The sequence below is a fragment of the Elgaria multicarinata genome, chromosome 3, assembly GCF_023053635.1.
Source record: "Elgaria multicarinata webbii isolate HBS135686 ecotype San Diego chromosome 3, rElgMul1.1.pri, whole genome shotgun sequence".
In the NCBI taxonomy this organism is placed as follows: Eukaryota; Metazoa; Chordata; class Lepidosauria; order Squamata; family Anguidae; genus Elgaria; species Elgaria multicarinata.
Genome location: NC_086173.1, coordinates 120,715,165 through 120,727,338, shown reverse-complemented (window position 1 = coordinate 120,727,338; position 12,174 = coordinate 120,715,165). Strand labels below are relative to the sequence as shown.

Here is a 12,174-nt window from a genome sequence, read left to right as displayed (position 1 = left end):
CATTGAAGCCTTTGTGTCTTTTATAAATGCTGGTGATGGAGGGACTATGTGGTGGGGAAGGTTCTATTGATTCAGATTGTTCAAATGAAGATACTTTTCCAAATATTTGTTCTGAGGAAAAATGGAAGTCCAGATGCATCTGAATGTTTTGTTTCTTGGGTCTGACGCCTGTCTCTCTCCCCCCCCCCCATCTGCATTGTAGGAGGAGGTAGCCATGGAGTCATCAGAGGCAGCATGGTATGCAGTATTTGACACTGCATATTTTCTTGCTTCTTGGAGAATTTCTCCTGTATTTTAATTTAGCACTGAACTAGTGCACATGCCCTTCCCAGGCATACATATTAGGTCTTTGGAATGTAGATGGTTCACTTAAAATACTGTTGGCGTTCATTAAACATAGGTTTGTATCCCAACCGTGTCCCTCCACTCATGGTAGGGTCTTTGATCCAGTAGAGGGTTCCCTGAATGAAAATAAGGGTAAGATGTTTAGCCGATTCTCCTTTCTGTTTCCAGCCTCCTGTGCCCCACAAAATTGGGTCTAGAGGATTGGAGGACCCATTGGAACGGTATGGTGGTGGTGGGTGCTGCAGAAGAAGGGGAGAAGGCATCTCCTGTTCACACAAACCTCTGCTGTAGCAAAAAGCCTTCCATGAATAGAGGGACATAAGTGGATACAACCCAGTAGATATACTGGAATGAGTTTGGCTTACTTGCATTCTTGCCTTTTATTATGCTTTTGACAACAACCACTATTGGAGGCTTCAGTACAAGCTTAAAGGAAGGCTATTAAGCATTGTTCTATCTTGTGTAAGCTGCCAAAGAACTGGAAATCTGGGAGAGAGGCCTTGTTCCACCTCCAGATCCTACCTAATCATCTTCGGAACCCATTTATTTCCATTGTATAGGTATTCATAGGTCAGTGTTGTGAAAAGTATTACTGAAATCTTCTGTTTTACTCATTTAACTTTTCCTGCATCATTTATGATGGTAGTTATTACACTTTTTAATATGTAGATTGCTTTACAAGTCTTTACAGATCTTAAAGATGAGGAACTGTTGGCCAAAACAGATTTTATCCAAGGCCCTTCAGTAAGTCCAGGGCATTTAAATCCAGTTTTCCAGGTCCAAGCTCAGCACTCTTCCCTTGACCACGGTCACATTTTATAGAATTGTAGTTGTATCACATTTTGCTTCCATTCTGGCCTCAGTTGTAATAAAAACCCAGTGATATTCCATGCTTGGAAGCTTGCCCTGCTTGTAAGTGGAGACCAAATCCAATGACTGATGAAAACCAAACATGGACGTGCCCTGCTGTCCCCGCAATTGTCCTAGGTTTTATGGATGACGTATTCAAACCTACTCCAGCTCTACGTTCTCTAGACCTGCCATTTTTGTGGAGTTGTTATGTGCTGAGACGGGTGTAGCAACCGAAACTATATTGTGTTAGGTGGATTTCTGTATTAATGCTGTCCTTATGTTTTGTGTATTTAATTGTTTGTTTCTAGTAGGCAAAGGTAAAACGCCAAGCCTGTGTTTTAGCAGCCAGGTATAGTTTGTACTATATTTTGAAATCAAGTAAGCCGAACATATAACATCTCCTACAGCTGACATAGCCACTTTACCTTGGCACTCCCTTGTTCAGCTTAAACTGAATATGTTTACAATGGTATTAATGAGCTTCACAAGTTACTAATGTTACAGCCATTGTCTCTTTAGCCAGTCATTGTCTCTTGCACAGACATCAGCCTGTTTAAATACGACATAAATGGGTTTCATTTGCTGCCTCTTCCAGGCCCTTTCTTAAGTGCTGTCTGATCTCTGTCATTCACTTTTCATTTAAAGAAGTGGAGTGGAAGTACCAGCTCTCTGTCAGCAGTTCAGTCCTGGGGATGGATTGCAGGCGTTTTGAGAGCACATTCTACTGTAACAGAAGAGAGTGTGAAAAGGCCTCTCAGTCTGCATACAGAGCAGTCAACAAAGCAGATGCCAAAAATGCTGAAGTGATAAAACCTCGGCGCCTAAGCAGTTGCCTGTGGGGATGGAGTCTCAAGCAATCAGATAAACTATAAGGCACTTGTTAAGAATGAGGTTTACCTGAAGCTGTCATTTCTCAAACGGGAAACTCAACCTATTAACTATTAAGGGCTGCTCAGTGTCTTGTGTTTTAAAGGCAGACTTGTGAGGTGTGTTTACTATGTTCCTCCTTTTTCATGCCCTTAATAATTGGAGGATTTGTTATATGTAACAGTTCTTGCAGCACCTGGGTGCAAACATTCCTGTTACAGAAGCTCTGTGGGAACCGCTTCTTTGTAGGGTCATCTCACAGCACTCCTGTTGGCCTTTTAAATGTTACAGGAACACTAGGATGAGCCCACAGACTAGCAACTTCCTCAGTGCTCCTGAAATGCCTAAATGGCACCACAGCCCTGCATTTGAATATATTAACTCCCATTTGGAACTTGTCATCATGTCTGAGAGGGGAATACAAGATACAATAGGTTGGATCTAGACTAAGTTAGATGAATTCAGGTTCCGTTGAGATAAGTGCAACAAGTTAAGCTTGACTTAAATCCCATCGGGACTTAAAGTTAACAAACATAGGGTACATCCTATTCATACCTTGGAGTTAGTCCCACTGAACTAAATGGGACTGACTTCTGAATAGACAGGCATAGCATTGCACTGTTAATGATGCATGAAATGTTTTCCATCACCAGCAAACAGTCGCCCCTGGCAGCATCCTGGGTGCCCTTCAATCTGCTCTGGAGGGCTTGGGAACTCTCCAGAGTAGATATGGGAGAGTGCAGGGAGAGACAAGGAAGGGGAAGTCCTGTTGTGAAAGTGGAAGTCCGCTTCCCCAATGTTGGACTGAGCTGTTAATTTGGATCCAACCCAATATCTGCCTTTGTAGAACTTCATTTTCACCATGAAGTAAGCATCAGTTGTAAAGAGCAGTAGATCACACGTCCTGCCTTTGTGCTTCCCATTCTGTGCTGTGTGGACAGAATTAGCATCATTCTAATTGAAAAGCACTTGAAACTATATATATTATCTTACATTTGCTTTTAAAAGGGAGCGTAAGCACACAAATGTGGACCGTGGTGTTCATGATTGAGATGTGAAATAAGTCCAGTACAGTTTGCCAATACGTTCCTCTCTGGTACCTCTCTTTGTGCAACACAGAAGTTTCTGCTTCCTCACCCACACATCCCTCTTCCCCCACCTCTTCTGATCGTGAACCTCCCTTTTGTCTCTGCATGTAAATCTTGGGATTATGAGCCAAAGTAGCATTAATTGCCCATTCACTTATTTGCACACACAAAATTGCAGGTACAAAAGCAGAGCTTCTGACAAAGGTCTTTATATAAATGAAATTCCTCAGGTTCAGCCAAAACAGGTAGTCAGTCTAGCTCTTTGCCTGGCAGAACACTCCTTGTCGGAACAAGGCATGAAGAAGTTGATGTTACATTCAGACAATATAATATAAATGTAGAATTTACAATAATGTATCCAAATTGACTTTAACATTTTAATGAAAACTGTGAGTAGCTAGAAGAAATGTCTTCTACTCATTGATTACCTGAAGTGCATACCAGATCCTAAATAAAAGGAAAGAAAAGACCAATAATATGTAATAGGCCATTGCCTGTGGTTAAGTATGAGGAGTTAGCTGTGTGTTTCCCCAAGTTTTTAGATGAGGTTAGATTCATTTGTTTTGCAACAACTCCGTGACCTTCAAAACAAACTTTGTAGTCTTTAGGACAAATAATGTGCACACACTGCATATTGTATTCCTCAGTCTCAAATAATGAAAATGTGTGTCTTGAATGGATGACTTAGAATGGTCGGTATCTATTATGTTGTGGTGAAAGCTAAGGAATGTCAATTGTTTCCTTGCCCTTTTCCCTACTATTTTAAGGCGCTTTCTCACTTAACAGTGAAGACAAACTATGACCCAAGCCTTTCCTTAAGGATGAGGTGCCATTAAAATGTGTGTATTAGGTATGGTTCTTGTATGGACGTGATTTCAAGCCAAGCCATTGTGGTAATACCATCTTGTGTGTAGATTTATCAACTTTGCTGCAAGACTCAGTTCAGGCCAATGTTTGCAATAGTCTATTGGGCCTCCTGGACTGCGCTAAGTTTCCTGCCCACGTAATAGATGCTGGCTCTATACAGTACCAATTGGCCAGACCAGTTTCTCAGTGGGTTAAAAACAGCACTGTCTTTTTTAAGAAAAAGGAATAAACGTGCATGCCATGATTTAACAATTAAAAAGTGGACATGGAGGAAACAGCAGGACAGACTAGTGCATCATTGTTTAATTCACAGGCCAGTACGGCTGTCATCTGTGTTGCAAAGGGAGAGGGCAATACCAGGCTCATGCCATGGATGGGGAAACGGCAACAAGTCCTGACTGGCATTCACATGCATCTTGAATCTCTCCCAATGAACAACCATGGCCGACAACTGGCTTTCAGATTTGGAAAAGTTGGGCCTGGTGAGGGCCACTTTGTATCTTCCTGCATGGGAAGCCACAGAACCTGGATTAACCACAGCTATACTCTGCATAGCACATAACATTAGCAAAGGTCAAGTAGTGACGAGGGAGCCATGACCTTCCCAAGCTTTTCTGCAGTACAGACAGGTGTGTGTCTTGTCAGGCCAGGAAGTCGTGTCGGCCTACCAGTCTCTCAGGCGGTGCGAGGGGCAGTTGTGTGGGTGCTGTATGCCTGCTCAGCTGTACTGCCATGGAGGGTTGGAATCAATGGGATAAGGTGTGCTTCTTTAAGGTCAGCATTTCAAACATCTTTATGGTCCTGTTCCCTCTGAGCAGAGCTCTGGACCATGGCAAGAATTAAATACCAGCAGCTACAGCTATCTGCCCTTGTTTTGTATTTGAGAAGAGAGTTCTCTGAGAATCAAACTGTGCACATTTGCAGTGAGAAAGCAGGCAGGTGATTGTAAATGGCTAAAACCCAGACAGCGACAATGTGAATATTTGTACATGTTAGCAGAACAGAATTTGAGAATAAAGTATTGCCTTGGAAAGAGTAGGCCAGAGTAAACACATGGCTGGCCCAGAGGTAGCCTTTCCTTTGCATTAGTTTGGTAATCCCATTTGCCACACTGCAGCTTCCTTTGAGTCCATCAAACCCAAATCCCTCCCAGCTTCCGGTACTTCTTTTGCTATCTCCTTGTGCACAGAATTGCAGACCGATGCTGTATTTTTCCCTTATAAAGGAAATTTCAGAATCCCAAAAGTCCTTCAGAGTAGCAGCAATCCTGAAATGCAAGTGGGGCAACAGATTCTGCTGGGAGGTGGACATTGAGGAGAGCATGTGGGCTCAGCTTTAAAGCCAGAAGTGTTGTCGAGCTGGCACATGCCTTGGGAGAGTAGAGCACTTGAAGGCGAACCTGTGGGCCCTAATCAAACTCTCCCACCCTGATTTGTAATCTAGGTCCTCAGCCACCTCCTTTCCACAGATGCTCTTTGGAAAAGCACAGTGAATGACCATGGAGACTCCCGCCTGCAGGATCAGATCCTATCCATGTCTCATGGCTATGTCCTGGGAATCTCTCACAGGCTCTGCCTGTTTGCTTCTCTGGCAAAGTACAGACGTAAACAACATAAATCTACAGAATATTTCCATTCCAAGTGCAATCACCAGTGGGACACTCTAGGAACCCAAAATGCTATATATGGAACTTGAATTCTAGCTCTTGTGCTGAACTTTACAAGAGAAAGGGTTGTCAAATGAAGCAAAAATCCCGTGATAGGCCAAGCACTGAGTATTTTGTAGCTCCACAGCTCGGCAAAGCTGATGCCCATCTTTTACAGCTGCTTAAAGAAAGCAACTCCTCAGAAATGAATGCAGCAGTAGCAAGTTTATGTGTTAGTAGTATCAGGTTGGCTCAACGTTATAATTCAACTTATAATCTTTGTATTGGCCTTGGTGATGTGTATGTGAAAGCTCTGGATTACCATGGAGGCGAGCTATAGAAGCTGAGCTGTGAGTCCTAAGTGTATTACATTTTTGTGTGTGTATGTATATGGTGGTGGGGGAATAATTGTGGTCTTGGAAGAAAGAAATAATGGCACAAGAGTCCTGCCGAAAACACATAATGGTAGCGGATTCCCCTTAGTTAGGAACATTCAGATTGACAATAAGATAACTAACTAGGCCTTTCACTGCAATATTACTAACAGGTGTAAAGTTCATGGCTTTCACTTTGAAAGAAGATACTATTTGCATCCAGTTCGAAGTACGTCTGCGATGAGTTTCCCCCAATGAGCTTTCCAGGGCTTCACCAAGCTGTTCATATTCACAAAGAGTTTGTTGGTCCGTGTATCTTCCTGTCCTGCTATCAGGTAGTCTATACCTGGTTTGAAAAAGGATAGCAAAACTATTAGAGTGGGCCCAGAATATTGATTGCCCCATCGAACCCACAGAGAACAAATAGCATTAAGAAGGATGTGCAAGAATTGCACATTAGCTCAGCCTGGCATAATATAATACATGCTTTCAAGCTCACTGCATGACACCATCTGGAGTACACTGTTAAGTGATGATGGAATTTTTTTTTTAAAGTGAATGCGAATGAGCTGATAGGCAATTCAAAATGGTACGATTGACGAGGGAGAGAAGCAGTGTTGCCAACTGACTAGAAAACACGCACACACAGCCAACCTGATCTTGTGTCTTTAACAGGTATCAGTAGGTGAAGCTTTTCACAGCATGGACATAAAATGGTAATCACCTGCTAATGTCTGCAATTGGTTTTGAAGGCCCAGCAGCAGAGGCTGGTAGAAGAAGTTGACAATCCTTAGAGGAACAAATAGTGTATATGTTCTTTAATTTAATAGGTTGTCTCCTATTCTGGAACAACAGCCCTAATCAAATGTAGTGGATTTTCCCTGTTTAGTACAGCCTGTTTTGGACAGGGCTGCACCCCTCCAAAGCAACACGTTTGCAGCCTGTGGGTACTCCTGGCATCTGGCATTGCTCCTGTGTGGACAGGTGGTAGCAGTGGCCAGGGGCATCTTTTACCATTTTTGTCTTGTACACCGGCTGCGCTGTTTCCAGGAGAAACCAGATTTGGTTGCAGTCATTCATGCCCTAATAGTTTCCAGATTAAGTTGCTGCAGTGCACTCTATGTTCGGATGTCTTTGAAGCTGGCCTGGAAGCTTCATTTGCTTCAGAATGGAGCCAGAAGATCAGTCATGATACCCTGATCCTTTCCCAGCTATACTGGTTACCAGTTCGTTTCTGGTCTCACTTCAAGGTGCTGATTTTGACCTCGAAAGCCTTAAACAGCCTAGGACCAGAGTATCTTAACACAAAAACACTGGAAGCTGCCTGACAACAAGTCAGATCAATAGCTCCAAGGTTTCAGATGGGTCTTTCCTAGAACTGCCTGGAGAAGTAGGGGATTGAAGCTGGAACTCTTTGCATTGAAACTACCCTATTTCTTCGATTCTAAGACACACTTTTTCCCCATATAAATATCTCTAAAAATGGGGTGCATCTTAGAATCGTGGGTGTGTCTTAGGTTTTTTTTTTCTGTTGGTGGTACTGAAATTAGTGTGCGTCTTACAATCGATGGTGTCTTACAATCGAAGAAATACGGTATGTGCTCTGCTACTGAGCTATGCCCCCTATACAAGCCTACCCAAAAGGCTTTCCTTCAGGTCTCCCCACCATCAGATGTATGATGGGTGGGCAACAGGGCATTAGACAGGGCCTTTTGTGGTAGTGGCACCCAAAATCTGGAACAGCCTTCCAAGAGTGACAGACTTGGGCCCCATTGAATTTTCAGTGAGCAACAAAGATAGTTGTATTCCAGGGTGCTTTTCAGAGATTCTGCTTTGAATGGGGATTTATTTGCGGTGGCTTTTATATCTTTCCCTCTCTCTTTTTTTTTTAGATCATTGATTGTATTTCACTGTCTTTATTATCGTCTTACTGACTTTAAGCTATCTTCATTATTTCTATGGAAAGACAGGGTTACAATGCTAGAAACAGTAATAATAAAACAACACATGAAAATAAATGAATTCCACATTCTGCTTGAAATTTCTGCATTTGTCCTGGCCACACAGGTGGGTCTGAAATAATATTTACGCCGTGTATTCCAGTTTTTAACTGAAGTGAAGATTAACTTTTCCCTATCAAAGTGGAGCAGGATGTCATTCTCTATGTGAACATGAGCAGCATCCAAAGTTTCCTTCTCAAGAATAACATCTCTGAACCCAAGATAAGGGTACATGGCACTTGCCTCTCTCCCTTTAGCAGAAAACCTGCCAAAACCCCAAAGGTCCACAATAATGCTCAGCATTTTCTGGGGCGGAACAAAATAAACACAATTATTACAAGGCTCTGGTGTTCCAGTTGGCTGCTGAGCTGCCTAAAGGGGCCAGTTTAGTTTGCATGTGCTCTGCAGCTAAGCCAAGATGGCTATTAAATGTAACAAATGCCAACCCTGTATTTTCCCCTGAATAACGAACGACACATCTCTCTGCATGCCCCCGCTCACAATAGGGATATTTTACAACAGCTCAGACAGATCCAGGAAATTCAGGCTCTGTATCCCTGTCAGATTAGAGGCATTTTCCTTGAGGGGCACTTTAAATGAGAACAGAATATACTCGTCTTCCTGCCCTCCCACCCTCTGCTGTAGTACTTACTGTCAAACAAAACATAACTCTTATGCTGTGAAGAGACCTAAACACACAGGACCAAATCCCCACGCAGAGAGAGAGAGAGAGAGAGAGAGAGAGAGAGAGAGAGGCAGAAAAGACTTTTCTCTTTGCCGCTTGCTCAGTAACCCCAAAGTTACAAGAGAGTTGGCTAGCCATTGACAGCTCACCCAAAAATAGGAAATGCGCCACAAAAAACATGCTTGTGTAATGGGTGCATACGCTGATTTATACGTATTTAGTAATAATGATTATAATTCAAACAGAAATGCAGTGTGTCTTATCGTAGTGGGGAACACTATGGCCAGGTGACCCGTGTGCCTTTATCGCCTGCTGTCTGGATACAAGCTGTTGATGGGCAACTTCAAGGTCACTGCTCTCCTTCTGACGGTCCTTTGTCTTTAAGCTGGACAGCCCTTCTGTGCACTAGAAGCAAAAGGGTGGGCAAGTGCATGATATCTTTGTCTGTGCATCACCTGACTAGACAGCTCCTGGACAATAATAATGGATGCCCGCCAACACATTCTGGACATAGAAGGGCAGTGTGGTGTAGTGGTTAGAGTGTTGGATTGGGGCTCAGGAGATCGGAGCTCTTGTCCCCACTCGGCCAAGAAGCTCACTGGGTGACATTGGGCCAGTCATTGACTCTCAGCCTAACCTACCTCACAGAGGATATAATGGAGAGGAAGAGGATCATGGAAGCTGCCCTGGGTTCCTTGCAGGAGGAAAAAGGCAGGATATAAGTGCAATAAAAATAAATAGTGGCTACGGTACACAATCTCATCGGGCCACAGAAAGCACCGCTTTCCCTTTCTCTAGAATCCCCTCACTAGTTATAATCCACAATAGCAGAGACTTTAAAGGGCGTCATCAGACGAGCGTTTTATTGCACACTCGTAACTGGGCACTCACGGATTTTCACGGGTCCCTCTCACAATCTCATCTGCCTCACGCCCCTTCTAGCCTTTACATGACCAAAAAAGCCTTTACTACGTATTATTTTTAAAGACAGAAGTTTCCGCTGTCTCCTGCTGTGTGCAGGAGAAGCAGCGGGATCAAAACAGCCCCCTGAATGGGGCACATTGTTTACTTCCTCTTTCCTCTCCCTGAGAGAAAGAGGAAGTATTGAGCAACAAAAGTGGGGGCGAAGAAGCCACAGTAGGCAAGCATGATTCCCCCCCCCCATCTGATGGAGCTCTTTGTTCAAAGGAAGAGAAAAGGAAGTACTAATGCTCTCATCAGTTCTTTCCACCTTCAGAGAATAAGCACATCACTCACCAATTGCAAATATTAACAAACAAAATGGCTAAAATATTTCATAAAATTACAGCATTACACACACACACACACAGAGAGAGAGAGAGAGAGAGAGAGAGAATGCAATCTTCTGCACATCTACTGGGAAATTTCTCCATGGAATTCAATGGGACACTCCCAGGTAAGCATGTATAGGTCTGTGTCCTTAATTACAATTAACAGATTTTGGAAAACAAAATATTTACATCTTGTCTCCCAGGATCTTTGCAGAGCAGATTCCAAAAATATGATGAGGTGAGCAACAGTAGCTGCTCTTTTTGCACTGCAGTTGCCATGATAAATTGCTGAGGGCAGACCTAGACAATGCGTATGATCTTTGGCCTGCTTCCCACAGTTCCCTAGAGCTTGATTGGAGGATGAGGCAAGAGACTGGCAAACATCTGGAGAGAAAATCAGACGCTTACCTGTTCAGAGAGGTCTGGGGGTTCTATTAGGACCATTTGTTTGAGGGAGTAAAGGGCAGGTATAGGGAGAGTAGAATCCACCCATGTATGCACATCTGTGCTGATTTCTCTAGGACGAGGGCAGTGACTCTTGGCATGATGTAGTGATGGCCACCAATCTGGATGGCTTCAAAAGGGGGTTGGATAAATTCCTGGAGGCAAAGGCTATCAATGGCTACTAGCCCTGATGGTTGTGTGCTATCTCCAGTATTCGAGGCAATAAGCCTTTGTGCCCCAGTTGCTGAGGAGGGTGCTGTTGCACCATGTCCTGCTTGTTGGTCCCTGGCCGATGGCTGGTCGGCCACTGTGTGAACAGAGTGCTGGACTAGATGGACCCTTGGTCTGATCCAGCATGGCTCTTCTTATGGTCTTACATTCTTTGCTCCTATACTGATACAGTAGATTACTTCCTAAATAAAGCAAGATGGGAGGATTAATTTATGTTCTGATGTTAGTGGTTTGACTGCCCAACCAAACAATGCCTGTTGATGTCCTTACCCACCCAAATCTATATTAAGTAGTGGAGGGAGGGTAACTATTTTTTGTTAGTTTCTAGATTTCTATCATTATGTTGTTGTTTTTTAAAAAAACCGTACTGGAATTCCATGGCACTACTACACTATAAATGAAGTTTTATGATTGAAGGCTGTGAGATTAGATATGGACTTCCTGTCACCAGCCAAGCAAGAACATACAGTACAATGCCATAGAGATAGTTGGGCAGGGAGCCAGATTGCTATGCACAGCACAAAGCCCTAGTGACTGTAGTGCCAGACTGGACTAGCAGGGGCGAATGTGGATTAGTTCCTTGTCTTTTCCTAAGGACGCTCTTCCCCTTGCTGAAAACAAAGAGAGACAGGAAGGATGCAATACTTTGAGGGTATTCAGGAAGAAAGAGAATGTGGGTATATTCAGAACTGTATAAAAGATGTGTGTGGATATCAATATTTCAGTATTTCACATGTGGTGACGTAGTGCAGGGATGGGCAGAAAGTAGATCTCCAAAAGTTCTGGACCTCAAGTCCCAGAATTCCTGACCATTGGCTATCCTGACAAGGGCTTTTGGGAATTGATGTTAAAAATATCTGGAGATCTGCTTTCTGCCCACCCCTGGTGTAGTGGATCAAGTGTTGGATTTGGACTGGGGAGATTTGCGTTCAACTCTCTGCATGGTGTTCAAGCTCACTGGCTTGAATCTTAAGTTGCTCCCCTGTCCATGTAAAGCGAGGTGATTTCCACCCAGAAATGTATGATTAAGTCCATTTCTGGTCATGCCAGTTTTGCGTGGGTTCAAGCATCAGTACCATTCATCCTTTTCTGTCTGAAAATTCCCATTTAACTTGAATGCATTTCCCCCTAAAATATGCATTTTATATGGATTTTCTTTAACAAATACTATTTTATGCATTTCCTCCTAAAATACGGATAATAATAATGCATTTTTGTATGCACTTTCCCCCTAAAATATTCATTTCTGTACACTTTTTTCTGACCTGAGAAATTGGTTGCAAAATTTGGAGAAGTGCACACTCCAAATGAGAACTCTGTTCCCAATACTCATATTAATCCAGGTGAAAATGTGAATTAGATCAGTTCAATTAAAAATACAGACTAAACAAAATTCTCCTGCATCCCTATTTCTGTAAACTCTTTCCTCCATCTACAGCCCCCTCAAACCATGACCAAGTGTCACCCAGTCCCCAGGAACAGTT

General features: G+C 43.1%; 1 protein-coding gene across 1 annotated transcript in view; it reads right to left on the bottom strand.

Annotated features, from left to right (window-relative positions):
- Positions 1-3,345: 3,345 nt before the first annotated feature.
- The window catches only part of LOC134395260 (netrin-4-like), a 65,289-nt gene continuing 56,460 nt past the window's right edge, over positions 3,346-12,174 (bottom strand). Inside the window, exon 10 of the mRNA XM_063121394.1 lies at positions 3,346-6,384. Within this exon, the coding sequence (XP_062977464.1) occupies positions 6,248-6,384 (137 nt within the window). The 3' untranslated portion in view covers positions 3,346-6,247. The remainder of the gene's footprint in view (positions 6,385-12,174) is intronic.